Raw genomic sequence first — 20,516 nt, 5'->3', positions numbered from 1 at the left:
TATCATCAGAGTATATCCATGAGTAGAATCTAACAGGTTGAAAAGTACTGGTGACAGATGCCAATCCTTAATACCTGGATCTAAACATATTTGTAAAAATGATGGCTAAAGATGTAAATATCTTATAGAATTTAGTCAACTGACACTTTAACAAGTCCACAGTGTGACATGACTAAGAAGTAATCAAAGGCAATCCAAGCCAGACTTAGAGCTGTCTTCCAATATGCCTGTGGGCTGCCCTGGGTGGCTCAGTGGTAAAGGATCCTCCTGCCAATGCAGGAGACCTGGGTTTCTTCCCTGGGTCAGGAAGAGACCCTGGAGAAGGAAATGGCAAACCATTCCAGTATTCTTGCATGGAAAATCCCATGGACAGAGGAGCCTGGCAGGCTACAGTCCATGGGGTCACAAAGAGTTGGACATGACTTAGTGACTAAAGAGCAGCTGATAGATGAGAAAGAAGAACTGCAGTTGAATTACACGTCATCTCACAAACCATGTATGCGTCACATGCTGGCAACCACTGAAATCTAAAATGCTGCCCCAACATGAAGCTGTACTTTAAACTGTTAGAACTCTCCAAAAATGTGACTTTGGGTCTTCCCAGCCCACCAGGCCCGAGCATTTGACTCATGCCTCCCACCTGGGCTGGTGGTCTGCTCACCACAGATAATATACATGCTGTTCCCTCGAAACATCCCACCCTCACCTTCTCCCACAGAGTTCAAAAGTCTGTTCTGTACTTCTGCGTCTCTTCTTCTGCCCTGCATATAGAGGGAGGTGGGATGGGGGACCGGGATGGGGAATACGTGTAACTCTATGGCTGATTCATATCAATGTATGACAAAACCCACTGAAAAATAAAAAAAACAAAACAAAAAAAAAATGTGACTTTGTTTTGGATCAGAAAAGATTTCAAGTTCCACCACCATTACATGCTCAGGAGTCTTAGACAAACATGGAAGCCTCACTTTAATTCTCTCATTAATTAAAACTATCAGGTTGTAATGCTGACCTGGGGGGCTGCTCTGAGGACTTGCTGAAGTGATGCCTCTGCGTGAATCAGTAGGGGCATACTGGTGGTCTTCCCTTTCTTCCTAGAGTTGCTGCGAGTGTTTTAGCACTGGCTTTTTAGTAGGAGGTGACACTACTCGCCAGAAGTTTAAGTTAAATTTCTAGATGTGATTCTTGATTAGAAGATACTCAGAATTCTACATTCTTTCATAGTCAATGACTGTCACATTCTCTCCATAAGCTCATCATTCATTGACTGTAAAGTACCAGTTTGGACTGCCCTTCTTCCAATGATCCCTCAGCAAAGTAATCACATGTGCCATTTCCTTTGTAGCTATGTGAACAAATCCTCCTTTTAAAGAACGAAGATTTCAACAATTAGCCATTTAGTTTGAGTCCCAGGAATTCAAGGGTCAGGCTAAGAAATATGTGTTTCCCCAGAGGACTCTAGGACCCAGTTCTTGGTGCATATGGCATTAGAATGAACAGACTAAATTTAAGGAATCTAATTTTCCCTCTGGAGCCATATGATTAGAGATTCCACATTTATACATTGCCATTCATGACTGAGATTTTTCTTCACATTCCTTTCCTGGTTTAGTGGTTTATTGAGTCAGAAAGGCTGGTATTCAATGGTTCTTTTACATGGGATATCTCACCTTTGGGTTCACCATTGAAATTCTTTTATCTTTCATGGATTCATGTCTAAGCTTCCTGAAGAATAACTGAATGTAAGTTTGTGAAGTTGCTATTTAAGTGAGATGGATGATGAGTATGTTTCAGATCCCTTCTACTTTGAAGGTAGCAGTCTTTTGTGATTCTAGCTCTTTCTGTTTAGTATATGAATCCAGGAGTTTGATTTGCCTGACACAATGCATTTCAGAGCTCTGTGAGCCACTAGTCATAGTTGACACCAAGCTACTGATCAGGGGAAAGGCTCTTGAAGAAGTTCCTTTCCACCTGACTCCCTGCTCAGGCTTCACCAAGTCAGACCCTGGCTTCAAGTTGGGCTGAAGTTAGTGCCAAGGAGAGACATCATATACAATGGGAGTCTAACTAGCAGACAGCGCCCACATACTTGATAAACAAGCCACAGATGGCTGATGGCTCTTAAAAATTCCCTCGCTCCCCCTCCAGGCAAGGGCCAGATTTGAAGAAGGCTTTTAGCTGTGAAATTCTATTACCAATTCCATTTCCAGTCCGATGAGATGGTCAGTCCCCCAGGAGTGGGAAATAGCTGTTCTCAAGAACTGAGAATGAGGTTGCTCCCTGAGATTCATTGAGCTGAGCACACAGTGGCTTAGAGTCATCATTTATCAACACTGGATGCGTGTCACATTGGAAAATGCATGTGGCCAGCCAGTTGAAGAGAACATTCCAAACCCAATGATGATTGAACCAAAACAAAACCGCCACCAGGCAGGATAACTGTTAAGACCCCAAGGAGTTAAAAAGCAAAACAGTGCCTGAACATGCCTGGAAATCTCTGAGCTCTTGGAGATGTGTGTATGTTTGGTTCAAGACTGTCTGTCACAGAGCACCCTCTTACTGGTACATTTGGAATGATAGCTATGATAGTGCCCAGCAGAGGAAAGAAAGCCTGGACTGGGTTCTCTATCCATTCACAACATCTCTGAGCTTGATCTCAGCCTACCTATTACTCTAACATTCATCCCGGGGCGGCAGGGAGAAGGTTGAGGGGGAATACCTAAGTAACAGACATCATTAGTGGTTTAAGAAGAAAAATAATTATGAAATATAATTAACTATAGGCTAATGCAAGCCCCTTTTCCAGCCATAAGGCAGAGATGCAAACTGCTTCCTGAAACTTGTATCATATATTTTGAACAACTTAGCTATTATGTTGAATGTGTAAACCTCACCCCAGACCTGTACCAATATATTTTACAGTCCAATTGGAATTGCTTCACAATTACAAAATTGAGATACAGGCTATTTATTTCTTATCTTCTAGTCTTCCTACAGAAATCTGTTGCTGGGATTTGTCAGACATGGCACTGTTGCATGTATATCTTGCCCAGAGGAAAAGACAAAGTTAAGAATCTGGGACCTCAAACCTGCTTTGACTTTCAACTTGCTACAAACTGGGTAGAAAAATCACCCAGACTAAAGAAATGTAGCCTGGCTTATTCAAAGAGAGAGAAGAAAACTGGATGCAACAGGAACCTGGCTTGAGTGAGGGAATTGATTCTTGGACTTTCTGAAGTAAACCCTGATTGCATTGCTCTTGAAATTAGTATTAATACTATAATAGCTCCCATGGCAATAAATACAAGTACTCCTTCTCTGCCTACTATGTGTCAGGTACAAGCTCTAGATACAGGTAATTTCTTTTAAACCTGCCTGACAATCCTCAGGAAGGCTGATACTATTTTGTTCAATTTATAGACTAGAAAACATAAGCTTAAATGATAAAACTTTCTCAAATTCATACAAGTAGTAATCCAGCTTGTCAGGGTTGATAAGGGCTGCCATGTTTGGTTAGATAGCTTATGTCAGTGAGGTAATTGGTGTCTAAAATTCACTCTATGCTCCACTCACCATTCTATGAGCCCCATGCAGGTTCAAGTCCATTCATAGGAAGGGGCACTTTTTGCCCTGCAAGGATGGGCAACTGCCACTGAGTCCAAAGCCCATTTTTCCACCCCTGCACTGTGAGTGAAACTAGAGATCTGAGTTCAGCTAGTTGTGCCTTGACAATATGCTGTCAGCATTGACTGAGACACGTTCAAGAATGCTCTATGGAGCAGATGCTACATCTGTATTACCTACTGCTTATTATAGTATTTTCTACAATAGTCATTAGAGAATTAAGTCCTTTTTTCCCCCAAAAAACTAAGGGAAACCTACTTTTGTCCTCCTAAGAAATCCCTAGTTTTTAAAGTTAAAGACATTCCCAGTTATTTTAGAAACTGCATTTAAACATAGTCTAGATATCTATATACTTCTTAATGTTACATTTCTTTTCCATCTAATATCTACTTCCATTGTATCTATTCTTTATAGTTATTCTTTTGTGAAACAAATATGGAAGCAAGCATAAATAGCCAATTAGTGATGGAAATCAGTGAATAAAACCCAAGGAACATTAAAAACTCCATTTAAAACTCCAGTATTCACCCTCCCTAAATTCCATTGCTTTTAAGACCTACCCTTGGCAAGGTATCGTATCCTGGTCTGGGATCCTTGATTCCTCCAGTTGCTGATATGCTGGTCCCACGAGTCCACCCAACCTACTTCGGGGTGATGGGGGTGTCCTTCTGAAGGCATTCCTATGGAGCATACCACTCCTTTGCCCTGGACTGCAGCAAGAGGAGAGGGTCCTGCTGGTGGAAAGAAAACCAACAAATTGATCATAACCATTTCCTCACAGGTGGTTGCTCAGATTCTTCAAGCACTGTATTTGCACCCCAGATCCTCAGAGTTCTAGGCCAGATTCCACCCATGCCTGCAGGATATCGGCTAGGAGAGATTGAAAGTTGCTGAATCTATTTTATCTTTGGACAGACTAAGAAGAAATGTTCAGTTCCTCTGTTTCTGGCATTCCTGTCTGGAGCACAATGGACTAAAATAATGGCAGCTTCCCAGCCTGAGAGGTGAGCTTAAAGGATGCTCCAGCTCCTGATTCCCATCTTTCCTCATCCTCCATGCTCCAGCAGGGCCTCTAATAGAAATAAAAATGGTCTTGTTATTAAACAGTGACAAGAACTAAACCCAACAAGTCTTAGGGGAAAATGTCAATCGTGTCAGTGGTAGAACAAACAATCCTTATTTTAATTGCCATTGTTTCCTTAAAATATATGTTATTTACTTTTCCAGTTCACAATCTCAAATTTTCATAAATCCTGAGAACCTAAATTATTTTCCTTTTGAGGTTTCCTTTTCCTAACATTTTTATTGAATGAAAGATTCTTTAAATTCTATAGTGTTTTACAATTTTCAAAAGATTCACACATGATTTTATATAATCCCATATCAACCCTTTGAGTTTGCTTTTAATAAATGTCTGATTATATATTTCATTTGATTCATACATCCAAATAGCCAAATAACCATATGTTATCAGGTGCCATCAAGGGGCAAATAGCATACATGGGATATACCTCAGGTAAGATCCCTACATAGATATATTAAAGAACTAGACTCTTTACAGGAATCACTTACTAATTTGCCACATTACTAATTCCATCCATATCTATTCCTCTTTCCATGGCACTGAATTTACCCTATTACCATGTGAATTGTAAGAACTCTGTTCCTGTGTAAACATTCCCTGAAATGCCTGTAAGATAATTTAGAATGTTTGTATTACATTCTCATTTAACTTTGAAAATAGCAATAAAACCATACACAGAGCAAAAACATTTTCAAAATTTCAATATGCCATCAAGTTCTAAAGGAACCATTCCCCCAAAGGAATTTTATCCATATTACTACATTATATGGAGTTCCATAACTTTTTCCCCCACCAACATTACTGTTATTTCCACTTAATAAATACAAAACCTCTCCTATGTTATTAATATTTAGGGTCAGGATTTGAAAACCTGACATATGAAGTGCCAGTAGCCACCATCCTGGATTTGGTTAGGGAAAGTGACCACACTTTAGAACTTCATATTTGTCAAGCCTATGACTAACTTCCTGCGTTTGTGCAGATACCAGATTATACCTAGCATGGTTATTACAATTTCATTCTTCAGCGTAATATTTCTAGTGTGTTGAATCTGAAAATGCTTAACAAGGGACATCTAGCTAGGTCACTAAGCCAGCACGTTTAAGGAGCTCTGTGATAACCGATTCGTTTCTTGCCTTCCAGTTTCTACATACACTGTCTGGTGGCAATTGTGAAGTTCACAGAGCACTTGGGCTTGGATGCTAGAATTAGCTGCATTGGGTCTGTATTTTACTAGCAGCATGATACTGGGGATAGTACTTGTGCCAGTCAGAGTCCTGGAGGGAAATAAATGACACCAGAAATTGGATCATTTGGGAAAATTTTGCTGTTTACAAATATATGTTCACTGTTTGAGGGGAGAAAAACAGAAACACACAACCTACTACTCTACTTAAGGGCTGGTGACAATGAGAAGCTGTTACCATCCTTGTTCCTGAAAGGACAAGGGGGAAGGAGCAGTTACCTGACTAAAGAGAGAAAAGGGTTGTAAGAAGAGGCCACCCGGCAGGTGCTGTGGCCCCCAAGAAGAGGGCCGTAACTAAGGCCACCAGGCAGAGAGGGAGGGGCAGGAGTGCTAGGACTCACTGGCCCTCCCTTCCCTCCTTGCTGGTGCATCGCAGTGAAACAAAAATCCAAAGGCAAGAGAAGATGCTGCCTCTCTTAGTGTACAAGGCAGGGCAGAAAAAGGTGAAAGCCTACACATGGTGCATGTGTTTAGGTATTTTCATATTATTGCTGTAGGGATTAAAGAGCTCAAACATGTAGTGTTTAGCAGGAAATCTGGCACTTGGTAGGTGCTCAAAACAATAAGTTCCCCAATTCCTCTGCCAAACTGACAACTCAAAGGCTCATACTAATCACTGAAAACCCTGGAATTATTTTACCTTAAAAAACCTATATATGAAAAAAAAAAAAAAAAAAAAAAAAAAAAAAAAACCTATATATGTCCTGGCTATAATTGCTATATATAATGGTAATATTTGTCCTGAGTTATATTGCCAAAATTAATGCACTAAGTATGACATGATTTAATAGATTGCTTCTTTAAAATAAAGGGGCGGGGTGTTGGACTAAATATGGGAAATAATGGCTTTGAATTAATAGCTTTTGTTTCATAAATGAGTTATCCAAATGAGTCAGATTTGCAGTACACAAAAAGAAATGAATTAGTCATAGCTAGCCAAAATGGCACAACAACAAAGTCTACAGGTATGAACTAGTAACCCATCTTAAAAAACTGTTCTATACCTATTGATCAATCCACTCTTCAAGCTTTCTAACCCAGTGGCATTCAGGAAGTTATGGAGCAGTTTGCAGGATGTATAAATCAGTGACTAGGTTATCAATCACAAAAACGTTTAAGTCTACTGCATGTTTTACAAAACAAAAGCTATGATATATTGAACTATAATTTACAAAGTTCTAAAAGCACTTTATAAATCAACCCTTGCTCATCTATCAGGACACAATGCATGCCAACAAATACTGCAGCGTCATTGAACCAAACAAAAAAGAAGGTTTCTTAGAGAGTTCCTTATTTGACCTGTGAGTGATTCCTAGAAGCCATAGTAGAAGCCAAGTTTAGGAGCGGGTGTATCAACAGACAAAAATAGGGATGGGGTAATCTGCAGGCCAAATACATTAGAAGCTGTCATTCTTTATCCTATCAACTTTAAAACATATATGACATAATATAATACTTAATATTATACTTTATTTTACTTGACTGGATGAAATACCGCTTTAACATGGATTACAATTTGCAGAGGGAAATATGCTTTTGGAAAAAAATATCTTCTAAAAGGCTGATAATTTTGAATCTAATTTCCTAATTGAAGAAGATCCATTAAGTTCAGTGAACTTAAAATGCTCTTTTCATAGGGAAATATTTGTAAATTCCCCTACTGATATAAACCAAAAGTTGTTTTCAGTAGCTAAAGCAGTTATCCAGTGGCCAACATATTTCATCCTGTGTTGAAAATATTTAACCCTTTTTAATCTTAGCAAACTCTTAATATCTCAGTCTCTACTCATGTAGATTAAGAATAAAAATTACCATTGAGTACCAATGATTAGTATTCAGAGTGACATGAAAATCCCATAGTAAATGTGGCCAGCATCAGTAAAATCTTTTGGGGAGACTCCTTCAGAGGTGAGAGAAAAGTTAGCTTCCTTGAACAATGCATATTTCTCTCACAGTGGTTTCCAAAATGTGGCCTAGATATGTGAAAACCAAGGGTCAACAACATTTCTCTTTCATTGCTGGAAAAAACTTCTTTTTCTTTACCTTTTCCATTTAAAAAAAATATTTATTCTCTTCATACTTTGATAATTTTTTTAACACTGTACCTCCTACTAAGAAAAGAAAACTTAAATCTTTGGACAACTTCCACAAAGATTGACAATATATTTTTGGATGTACATAATGTCTGTACTAGCAGGTCTCAACTGTTGGCACCTTAGAACAAAGCTTTCAATTTTTGGAGTTCCAGATTCCTTATGTATAAACATAGCATGTGACTAGAAGATGCTGAGAATGTGCTCAGCCTCAGAATGCTGTAAAATTGAAAACTTTTATAAGATAACTTTATTTTTGGCTTTCTTCCCCAAATAGCCAATTTTATGGTCAGCTTGTAAAAAAAAAAAAAAAGAAGTCCCACTCCACTGATAATGGAAGATCTAATATTAAACCAAGAAAAAATTTAGCAGGATTCTTCCCCCATGAGAACTATGTGTGAAGATCTGGAACATGTGCTATCAGCTGCCTAGGGAAGAATGAGTCATTAAATCTGCAGTGATAAGGCAGGCTAGGAAAAACCATGTTTTTAATGATTTTTCAGATAGCAATTGTTTCATTCACTGGTCTGTGCCTGCAGCCTTGATGGGTATTGTTAATAAGTCCCTTTAGGCTTCTTCTAGGTGCACTGTCGCCTACTGGTCTCTTTGCCTGCTGTGAGCTGCCTGAGCATCCACTCCATGGGCAACTAGAAGAGAAGCAAGAATGATCACCTCTCCTGAATACTGTTGCTGTTCCTTGGTATGTGTTGTTCAGCATTACACACCGTGTCAACATGCCCATTCCCACCACGATTCAGCTACCTGTACCTGTGGTGTTTGACAGATTGGCTTCCTCTGTCAGGAGAAGGGACCTCTGGGAATGATTGGGGGCCGGCAAAACTTGACTCCATCATTTTCTCCAATGCAGTCACAGGATGCCTTTCCGCCTTTGAATACTGTGAGAAATCACATGCAAAGAGTTGAGCTGGAGGAGAAGTTATGAGAGGAGGGCCTCTGACACTATAGCTGGGTATCAAAAAATTACTGGAACTTATCAGTAACTTTTCTACTGGGCACTTGATCAGGAGAATGACAAAGACATCATTTTCATCCCATTTCTCACAATGCTCTCAACCTTTTGCTCCCAAAACTCTTTGTGATTAGATGAGGTCCATTCAACAGGGTTTTCCACATTAGAATCCTATCTTTTCATTTCAATTTTTACCCATGGCACACTATGCCTTTAAGCCAAAACCACCAGTATTTTTTTTATTATAGGTGATATAGAATATTACTTAAGTTAATAAAAGAATTTTTTAATTCAATGTACATTTTATCAACAAATTAACTTGTTGTTCTATTACTAACAATAGGGATTCAATAAATGCTGACTAAATGAGTGAAGTTCACAACAGAAGTTCTTCATAATTCTGAGAATTATGAAAGATGATTTAGAGTATCTGCCCACCACTCTCTAGTGTGTTTCCCTTTCATCCTGTAACCAGGAAATTACCATGTCTAATAAGAGAAGTGTGTGAACAGTTTATTCTTTATAGTTATTAACCCTTGGTTTCACCTTTGACTATGAAATATCACAAGGCAGAGTAGCCTAGAGGAAACCATATAGTGATGGCACATTAAGAAAAACTTTGCCCCTGGGGAAATATTGCTTAGCATCTCAACCAGGCAGCAGTTGTCAAGTTTAACATTCCCTGGGCACTTGCACTTGAACAAGCAACAAGGAATAGCAGGTTTCTTTTCTGGAAGCTCCAATGAAAACTATGTTGAGAAATGACATTTTTTGACTGCTAATAACCAAAGAAGAGATTTTGAAATCCAGATATTCACATGTAAATGTAGAATTTCACATAAAAACATATATCTGCAGAATACATATATGAAAAAAGTACATAACTGAACTCATGTAAAGAGAAAAAAATCAGAATAGGGCATGTTAAATTTCAGGAGTACATCCTAAAGGCAAAGATTCAAGAAAAATAAGATTTGTTGCTAACTTGCTGGGGTACAGATTGGCAAAATGTTCCAAAATTTTAATCACCCTACTCTTAGATGTAGACTACTACTTTTAGGGATTCCCATCATTAACTGTAAAAGTTCAAAATGATATAATCACCAGAGCATGTCACTGGTACAATTTTTAATAAGCAATCAGAAAACAGACACTAAAGAGAAGCAATTGGAAATAATAGAAATGGCTGCAAATGAATACTATACAGTCATTGAAGAGAATAAAATCAGGGTACAAGAACTATGTATAATATGAATTCACTTCTGTAAATGACAGACATATAGTAAACAGATATAGATATATATCTAAGTGTATGTATGTTTTTATATGTGAACATATTTAGCTTTGTGTCTGTGTATATACATATGTATAGATTTTGTATGTACATGCCAAAGCCTTTGACTGTGTGGACCACAAACTCTGGAAAATTCTTAAAGAAGTGGGAATACCAGACCATCTGACCTGACTCTTGAGACATCTGTATGCAGGTCAGGAAGCAACAGTTAGAACTGGACATTGAACAACAGACTGGTTCCAAATAGGAAAAGGAGTACATCAAGGCTGTATATTGTCACTCTGCTTATTTAACTTATATGCAGAGTACATCATGAGAAATGCTGGGCTGGAGGAAGCACAAGCTGGAATCAAGATTTCTGAGAGAAATATCAATAACCTCAGATATGCAGAAGACACCACCCTTATGGCAGAAAGTGAAGAAGAACTAAAGAGCCTCTTGATGAAAGTGAAAGAGGAGAGTGAAAAAGTTGGCTTAAAACTCAACATTCAGAAAACTAAGATCATGGCATCCAGTCCCATCACTTCATGGCAAATAGATGGGGAAACAGTGGAAACGGTGAGAGATTTTATATTTTTGGACTACAAAATCACTGCAGATGGTGACTGCAGCCATGAAATAAAAAGATGCTTGCTCCTTGGAAGGAAAGTTATGACCAACCTAGACAGCACATTAAAAAGCAGAGACATTACTTTGCCAACAAAGATCTGTCTAATCAAAGCTACGGTTTTTCCAGTAGTCATGTATGGATGTGAGAGTTGGACTATAAAGAAAGCTGAGCACCAAAGAATTGATGACTGTGGTGTTGGAGAAGACTCTTGAGCGTCCCTTGGACTGCAAGGAGATCCAACCAGTCCATCCTAAAGGAGATCAGTTCTGAATATTCATTGGAAAGACTGATGCTGAAGCTGCAACTCCGATACTTTGGCCATCTGATGCAAAGAGTTGACTCATTGGAAAAGATCCTGATGCTGGGAAAGATTGTAGGCAGGAGGACAAGGGGACAACAGAGGATGAGATGATTGGATGGCATCACCAACTCAATGGACATGAGTTTGAGTAACCTATGGGAGTTGGTGATGGACAGGGAGGCCCTGTGTGTGGCAGTCCATGGGGTCATAAAGAGTCAGACAAAACTGAGCAGCTGCACAGAACTGACTGATACATGTGTTTCTGTGTGTGCACACAATCACATAGGATGCAGATGGGGAAAAGAAAGAAGAAAAAAAAAACTATTAAGGTGTTATCCTTGGGAAAAAGTATATTGGTGGGTATGGGCTATGAAAACTAGGAAAATTGTCAAGGTTATATAACTTGATGTTCAAAATCTCTATTTTTAATTACTTCCAAAATAAACCACATCATGTTAATAATGACCACATCTTGAATCAAAATATGAATTCTACAAAATGGACTTAAGAGAAGCTATTAAGAGTTCTTGCAAAATGGTTGAACTGACATAGAACAAAAAGAAGATATGAAGATAAGGTGGAAAAGGTGGTTGTTTTCAGCAACCCCAAAATTACAAAGATACAAAATATGATGGAAATACTTTCACATGTACTTCTTTGCTGACTAATTAAAGTTGTTTATCATAAACCGTCCATGGAAAATTGAACTGAATCAATATGCTATTGAAAGGTAAACAACATCCTGAATTTCTACCTGATTTTCAAATTCTATAAAAGATCTAATAGGATTTTTTTACTCCCAACTTCTAAAAAGTTGCTTTATAAGACAAACTCAGGTGCCGAGAAGGCTCAGCTATAGACAAAAATGAAAGTATCTGGAGACATCTGTGGCAAACTGGAAGGGGTAACTTCTGTGCTGTCTCTGTAGAGGGCTGTCAGTAGGTGACACTGGCCAGTGTTTCTAGCAAGGTCAAGGGTTTCTAGAGAAATTGCCAAATCATTAAAAGTCAGCAGCCCATTCCTTTTTAAAAAACACAATTTATGTCAAGCCTAATTCAAGTTTGGGGCTGTTAGTTCAGAGCCTCTACCCTGATTGAGACTTTTGATCATCAGAGCTAGAGAGCCTTATTCAAAATCTGTCAAAAAAAGGCTTGAATAGAATCAACCTCTTACATGCTCTCTTTATTCATAACATTCATAATAGATATTAAGTTTTAAATCTTTTCTTTCAAATGCTTAGATTATTGTTATACTATACAGTTGCTTCCAATGATACTATTGTAGTTCATTAACACAAATTTGGCTCCAAAATTTATTACTGTGGCTCTTTCTCTTGTAGCCTTTCTGAGAATCATTTTCATTTCAGTGGCTTCATTTAACCTAAGATGCAGGTTTAAATTGCTGGTATCCCTATCCAAGGTTGGTTGAGACAAGAGGGAACACAAAAAACCTAATAACTTGTCAATCATTCAAACTAATATTCCATACATATTGGTTCAAATGAATTTATAGACAGATTCCGTTTTTCAGTTCTGACAAATAAAGAGCTTAAAAATCATCATTCCTGTCCTTAAAATAAGAGAAAAAAAAGCTGAACACACAAAAATCAATGCCTATTCTTATATCCATCAGAGTGCAGGGCAAAACAGCACTCCAAAATCTGGAGAGAGAAGTGAATACAGAGAATCGGTCAAGATCAGCTTAAGACAGCCTGGGACATGGGATCCTTCACTGCTTGAGGTGATGCAAGAACGTAAACAATCTAAGGGACTAAAAATAACTGCATGCTTGGGCAGTTGGGGCAAATTACAAATAAGATATAAGACACCAAAAACCCAACTTCCACTTGTGAGATGCCCAGAATAAAAGCAGGATACCATGCATGATCCCTGCACAAGCACCACCAAGGGGCTGGGCAGAGCACCTAAGCTCACCCCTGGACCCACTCTCTCTCCTTACCCCATATAAGGAACCAGTTCATCCCACCTCAGGGAGCGAACAAGAGAACCTGTTACTTGTTTTCACTCCCTCCTGCAGTAGCACAAATCTTCATAAAACATTGTCAGAATCTCCTCTGGCCTCTTATCAATTCCTATTGATTAAAGAGGCCAAGAACCCTGGTGAGACATCAGCCTAAAAGGCCAAGCTAGCTGCATCAATGAGAGCTTTCAATTAGGGAAGGATACAAAATTAAATATTTTTGCTGACTCTAATATGAATTCCATGTACTATATGTTCATGTCACCATTTGGAAGGAAAGAGAAAGCTTGACTGATAGAAATTCTCATAAAACATACAGATTTTATTGTGGCTCTTTTAGAAGCAGTGCAACTCCTGACCCAGGTAGCAGTCATCAACTGTAGGGGCAATTATGGATGGACCTAATGTGAACCAAGAGAACAGCAAAGCTGATCACAGACTGCACAAAGGCAGCTCAACTTCAGGAACCTGAACAAGGTATGGCTCTAGTGATTGGCCCCCTGACCTCCCTAGCCTTCCCCAGTATTTTCCACAGGAATAGAAAATTGCTGAGAAATGGGGCTATGAGAAGGGAAACACAGACTGTTATAGAAAGAAGGACAACATTCTGACCCCTGAGGCCCAACAATGAAAACTCACTAAGAGCTTACACGACGCCACCCACTATAGGAGGGATGCACTACAGGGCTTGATGTCAAAGACTGTTTTAGGAAAGGGGCTTAAAAGAACAATAATACAAGTAATGCTTTCTTTGATTTATGTGCCTGTTATATCTCACAGACCCATCTAATCCCCTCTTCATTACTCAGGCCAATTCAATACCAAGGGACATACCTGGGTAAAGACTGGGCAGTTAGATTTCATCCAAATGCCCCCACAATCAGGATATAAGTAGCTTCTGGCATTTGCTATTACTTTCACAGGATGGGTTGAAGCTTTCCCCACCTGTTCTGAAAAGGCTGTTGAAATCTGTAAGTTCCTTTTGAAAGAAAGAATCCCTTAGTGTGGATTTCCAAAGTTCCTCCAGAGGGATAATGGACTCTCTTTTATGGCCAAAATTACACATAACCTTACTGTGGCCCTAGGGATAGCCAACAAGCTATACACTTCTTGCATCCCTAGTCTTCAGGGAAGGTAGAGAAAATGAACCATACCTTAAAGAAAACCTTAGCAAAGCTCTGTCAAGAGAATCATGAGCTCTGGAACAACTAGGTTTCTATGGCACTCCTCTGGGTCCAGGTAGTCCTCAGGAGTGGTCTGAGGCTTAGCCCATTTGCAGTTACCTATGACAGGCCTTTTCCTACTACTGACATTCTTCTAGATGATGAGGTGAGACAGACCTGAGATACATTATTAATTGAGGACAAGTTTAGAAGCGATCCAGGACTGTGCCCACAAGGCACAGCCAGCTCCCACTAGAAATGCAATGACTGTGGGAGAAGGCGAGGGTGGGATGTTTAGAGAGAACAGCATCGAAACATGTATATTATCGAGGGTGAAACAGATCACCAGCCTAGGTTGGATGCATGAGACAAGTGCTCAGGGCTGGTGCACTGGGAAGACCCAGAGGGATCGGGTGGAGAGGGAGGTGGGAGGGGGGATGGGGATGGGGAATACATGTAAATCCATGGCTGATTCATGTCAATGTATGGCAAAAACCACTACAATATTGTAAAGTAATTAGCTTCCAACTGATAAAAATAAAGGGGGAAAAAATGCAATGGAAGGGGGCAGTTTCTTCACAAATTAACCATGAGGGCCAAGTTCTTCTTAAAACCCAAGAAAGAGGGGTTCCCTGAAGACCAATTATTGCCAAAATGGAAGAGCCCCTTAAAGGAATTGCAAATCCAGCTGCATCAAACTGCAAGGGATATCTATTGACAGTTGGGTACATTTGTCCAACCTAAAGGTTTTACCTCCAAAGACCAGGCAGGTCACAAAAGCAGAACAACCCATCTGTGAGCCAGTGAAAAATCTGAGATAAACCCACCCAAAAGACAGGCATCACCTACAGCAAAGAACAATGCTTGTTTGACTTGTGTGTGCCATTCTTGCTACTGTACTCTGACTTGCTCAGCCCCTTTTGCCAGGGAAGCAGCTCTTTGTGCTTGGTTTAAGGGAAACTCTCCACCACAGAAAAGCTCCTCCTATCGACTGTCCATATTACTAGTCCTGCTAACTAGGGAAGAATGGCAAGAAAACTCATTTATCAGCGTGGCCTATAAGTGGATTGATAATGCCCACTTCATAGAGTGCACTACAGGGCTAGAGGAATTTTTACCTATAACAGGATCACTCTGGCTCACCACCAAACCCAGAGAGCACTAGGTAGGATCTTAGCAGGGCAGGGCTGGTGATATCCTGGCAGCTCCAAGGGAAGGCTTTGCCCGTCATGAAATGACACTGAAAAATCTCACCATACAGCTTGGTGATACGAAGAAATAGACAGAGCAGGCCTTGACAGGACTTAAGACCACTCTTGCTTCTTTTGTCTATGGTGGTTCTTGACAGTCATCTAGCCCTAGATTACCTTCTGGCAGAACATGGTAGAGCTTGTGCAATAACTAACACTTCCTGCATCTGGACCAATGCTATAGGACAGGTAGAAGTTAACATGAAGGAAATAAAGGGAATCTCTTGGTGGTCCAGTGGTAAGAACTCCATGCCTCCACAGCCATGCCTGGGGTTCAGTCCCTGATCAGGGAACTAGAATCCCACAAGCTATGTTGTATGCATCCAAACAAAGGAAGTATACACCCAAGCAGAATGGCTTCACAACTCTGGCAAGGATGACATTGCCTCCACTGTCTGGTCAACAGTGGAGCCGATATCATCTAGGCTGTTTAGTGGCTGTTGTTATTCTCCTTCTTGGCCCTTGTTTGTTTAACTTTTTCATTAATATTCTATCTTCTAGGTTCCAACAGTTTCAAGTAAGGCTCATGATGTCTCAGAGAATTCAACCCATTCCAGTGGAGGGTATCCCAGGTCCCCAGAGGTCTTTGGAACAGTCAGCAAAGGAATTATATGTCTCTCGGGTAGACGAGGGTCTGTGGCCCCTTTCCAACAGGAAGAAGTTTCAGAAGAGACCTTCAGCCTCTTAATCCTTAAGAAAAAGAGCTGTGGGATCACTCAAGGCAGGAAATAAGACTGGCTGGGTCCTGAAGTGTTTGAATCTGGACAAACATCTCCTCCAGCAACAAAACACAAAGAATCTAAAAGGGACTAAAAATAACTACATACATGCACACCACTTCAGCATTCATGCCTTGAAACCCCATGAACAGCATGAAAAGGCAAAAAGATATGACACTGAAAGATGAACCTCCCCACCACACATACACCCCCCGACACACGTTAGTAGGTGTCCAATATGCTACTGGAGAAGAGCAGAGAAATAGCTCCAAAAAGAATGAAGAGGCTGAACCACAGCAGAACTGATGACCAGTTGTGAAAGTGTCTGGTGGTGAAAATAAAGTCCAGTCCAATATGGAAATAAAGTTCCATATTCCTTAGAAACCTGGGTTGTTAGATCCAAGAATAAAGGTAAATTGGAAGTGGTCAAATAGGAGATGGCAAGAGCGAACACTGACATTTTAGAAATCAGTGAATTAAAATGGACCAGAATGGGTGAATTTAATTCAGATTACCATTTTATCTACAACTGTGAACAAGAATCCTGTAGAAGAGATGTGGTAGCCCTCATAAACAACAAAACAGTCTGAAATGCAGTATTTGGGTGCAATCTCAAAAACGACAGAATGATCTTGATTCGTTTCCAAGGCAAACCGTTCATCATCACAGTAATCCAAGTCTATGCCCCAACCACTAATGCTGAAGAAGCTGAAGTTGAACAGCTCTATGAAGACCCACAAGACCTTCTAGAACTAAAACCAAGAAAGATGTCCTTTACATCATAGGGGATTGGAATGAAAAAATAGGAAGTCAAGAGATACATGGAGTAATAGGCAAGTTTGGCCTTCGAGCATAAAATGAAGCAGGGCAAAGGCTAAACTCACAGATCATAGCAAACACCCTCTTGCAATGACACAGGAGATGACTCTACACAAGGACATCACAGATGGTCAATACCAAAATCAGATTGATTATATTCCTTGCAGTTGAAAATGGAGAAGCTCTATGTTGTCAGTAAAAGCAAGACTGGGAGCTAACTGTGGCTCAAATCATGAGCTCCTTATTGTGAAATTCAGACAAATTGAAGAAGGTAAGGAAAACCATTAGGCCATTCAATCAAATCCTTATGATTATACAGTAGAAATGACAAAAAGATTGAAGGAATTAGATCTAGAGTGCCTGAAGAACTATGGACAAAGGTCCATAACATTGTACAGGAGACGGTAACCAAAACCATCCCCAAGGAAAAGAAATGCAGCAAAGCAAAATGGTTGCCTGAGGAGGCCTTACAAATTGCTGAGGAAAGAAGAGAAGTGAAAGGTTAAAAAAAGGGGGGGGGGGCAGGGGGGAAGATATACTCATCTGAATGCCAAGTTCCAAAGAATAGCAAGGAAACATAAGAAAGTCTTAAGTGAACATTGCCAAGAAATTAAGGAAAACAATAGAATGGGAAAAACTAGAGATCTCTTCAAGAAACTTAGAGCTACCAAGGGAACATTTGATGTGAAAAGAGCACAATAAAGGACAGAAATAGTAACGACTTAACAGAAGCAGAAGAGGTAAAGAAGAGGTGGCAAGAATACACAGACTGTACAAAAAAGGTTTTAATGACCCAGATAACCACAATGGTGTGGTCACTTACCTAGAGTCACACATCTTGAAGTGTGAAGTCAAGTGGGTCTTAGAAAGCACTACTACAAACAAAGCTAGTGGAGATGATGGAATTCCAGTTGAGCTATTTCAAATCCTAACAGAAGATGCTGTGAAAGTGCTACACTCAATATGCCAGCAAATTTGGAAAACTCAGCAGTGGTCACAGAACTGGAAAAGGTCAGTTTTCATTCAATTCCCAAAGAAGGGCAATGCCAAAGAATGCTCAAACTACCTCACAATTGCATTCATTTCATATGCTAACAAGGTCACACTCAAAATCCTTCAGGCTAGGCTTCAACCATACGTGAACCAACAACTTCCAGATGTACAAGATAGATTTAGTAAAGGCAAAGGAACCAGAGATCAAATTGCCAAAATCCATTGGCAATAGAAAAAGCAAATGGATTACAGAAACACATCTATTTCTGTTTCACTGATGATGCTAAAGCCTTTGACTGTATGAATCACAACTGTGGAAAATTCTTAAAGAGATAGTAATACCAGACCACCTGACCTGCCTCCTGAGAAACCTGTTTTTGGGTCAAGAAGCAACAGTTATAACTGGACATGGAACAACAGACTGGTTCCAAATTGGGAAAGAAGTATGTCAAGGCTGTATATTGTCACCTTGTTTATTTAACATATGCGCAGAGTACATCATGTGAAATGCCAGGCTGGATGATCACAAGTTGGAATCAAGATTGCGGAGAGAAATATCAATAACCTCAGATATGCAGATGACACCACCCTTATGGGAGAAAGCAAAGAAGAACTAAAGAGCCTTTTGATGAAGGTGAAAGAGGAGAGTGAAAAGGCTGGCTTAAAACTCAACATTCAAAAAACTAAGATCACGGCATCTGGTCCCATCACTTCATGGCAAATATGTGGGGGGAAAATGGAAAGAGTGACAGATTTTATTTTCTTGGGCTCCAAAATCACTGTGGATGGTGACAACAGCCAAGAAATTAAAAGACACTTGCTTCTTGAAAGAAAATCTATGACAAAACTAGACAGTGTATGAAAAAGCAGAGATTTCACTTTGCCAACAAAGGTCCATATAATCAAAGCTATGCTTTTTCCAGTAGTCATGTGCCAATGTGAGAGATGGACCACAAAGAAGGCTGAGAACTGAAGAACTGATGCTTTTGAACTGTGGTACTGGAGAAGACTCTTGAGAGACTCTGGACAGGAAAGCAATCAAACCAGTCGATCCTAAAGGAAATCAACTCTGAATATTCATTGGAAGATCTGTTGCTAAAGTTCTAATACTTTAGCTACTTGAAGGGAAGAACTGACTCATTGGAAAAGACCATGATGCTGGAAAGATTGAAGGCAGGGGGTAAGAGGGAGACAGAGGATGAAATATTTGGAGAGCATCATTGACTCAATGGACATAAGTTTAGGTAAAGTCTGGGAGATAGTGAAGGACATGGTATGCTGCAGGCCATGGGGTTGCAGAGAGTCAGACACGACTGAGCTACTTAACAACAACAACTCTGCACAGCTGGAGCAAATTAGGAACAACCACATAGAAAAACACCAAAAACCCAACTGCTGCTTCTGAGATGCCCAGGATAATAGCAGGATACTAGGCATGATCCCTGCATACAGCGCCACCAAGTGCCCACCTAAGCCACCCTTCTGGCCTGACCCCTGGAGCCACCCCACACTTACCCCATGTGAGGAACCAGTTCGCCCCTGCCCCCTCCCCCTCAGGGGGTGAGCAAGGGAGGCCAAGAACTCTGATTAGTAATAAGCTTACCTGTGGGAGAATCTGCCAGAAACATTAACTGCGTAGGAACACAAGTGGCAATTTTAATAACTTTTGGAAACTTGCATGTGGACTAGAGGGCAAGTGAAAATCATCTGAGGGCTGCAGTTAGGGACTGCTCTCACACTTTCATGAGTTCAACCTCCAGGACTATACCAGATTCCCACAACAAAGAACCAAAAAAAACAACAACAACAACAACAAAAAAAACACCTCATATCGCTGATGAGAAAAGGAGAAAATAACCATTCGGAAATGCGTGCACAGTGTTCTCCATTATAAACTCTCTACTTTTCAGTGAAAAGAGACTTGACCAGAGCCTGATCTCACCTACAGAAAGATCATTTCCTTCAAGGAATGATTGAAGGTGAAAAGGCAAACCATTTGCAGTAGAGTTCTAAATAATTTATGTGGATACACTGTCTTCACAAGGGTCAGCACAACTCTCCACTTCTTAAGTGTAGACTACACATGACTGCTGCCTTCCAAAGAGATATCTGTAGAAAGTGAGGGGCAAGAAGGATCAACATCACAGTGGAAATGTCTGACATTTACCACGGCATATGACAAAAGAAATCATCAACAGTGACAAATTCGGACTTCACTGGTGGTCCAGTGGTTGGGAATCCACCTTCCAATGTAGGGGATGCAGGTTTGATCCCTGGTTAGGAAACTAAGATTTCACATAACATGGGGCAACTAAGCCTGCAAGCTGTAATACTGAGCCCGAGCCCACATGCCACAATGAAAGATCCTGC

General features: G+C 40.0%; 1 protein-coding gene across 4 annotated transcripts in view; it reads right to left on the bottom strand.

The window, feature by feature from the left end:
• NRG3 (neuregulin 3) overlaps window positions 1–20,516 on the bottom strand; it is a 1,175,938-nt gene that overhangs the window by 2,355 nt on the left and 1,153,067 nt on the right. For 3 of the 4 annotated variants that reach the window (XM_065919907.1, XM_065919908.1, XM_065919910.1), the window contains exons 7-8: window positions 8,816–8,943; window positions 4,185–4,355 (exon numbers count right to left, since the gene is read on the bottom strand). In XM_065919907.1, the coding sequence (XP_065775979.1) occupies window positions 4,185–4,355; window positions 8,816–8,943 (299 nt within the window). Of the gene's footprint in view, window positions 1–4,184; window positions 4,359–8,815; window positions 8,944–20,516 lie in introns of all 4 variants that reach the window. The other variant, XM_065919909.1, reaches the window with a different exon arrangement.

The sequence above is a fragment of the Muntiacus reevesi genome, chromosome 2, assembly GCF_963930625.1.
Source record: "Muntiacus reevesi chromosome 2, mMunRee1.1, whole genome shotgun sequence".
Lineage (NCBI taxonomy): Eukaryota > Metazoa > Chordata > Mammalia > Artiodactyla > Cervidae > Muntiacus > Muntiacus reevesi.
The sequence above is the reverse complement of the archived record's forward strand: the minus strand, read 5'-3'. Positions and strand labels throughout refer to the sequence as shown.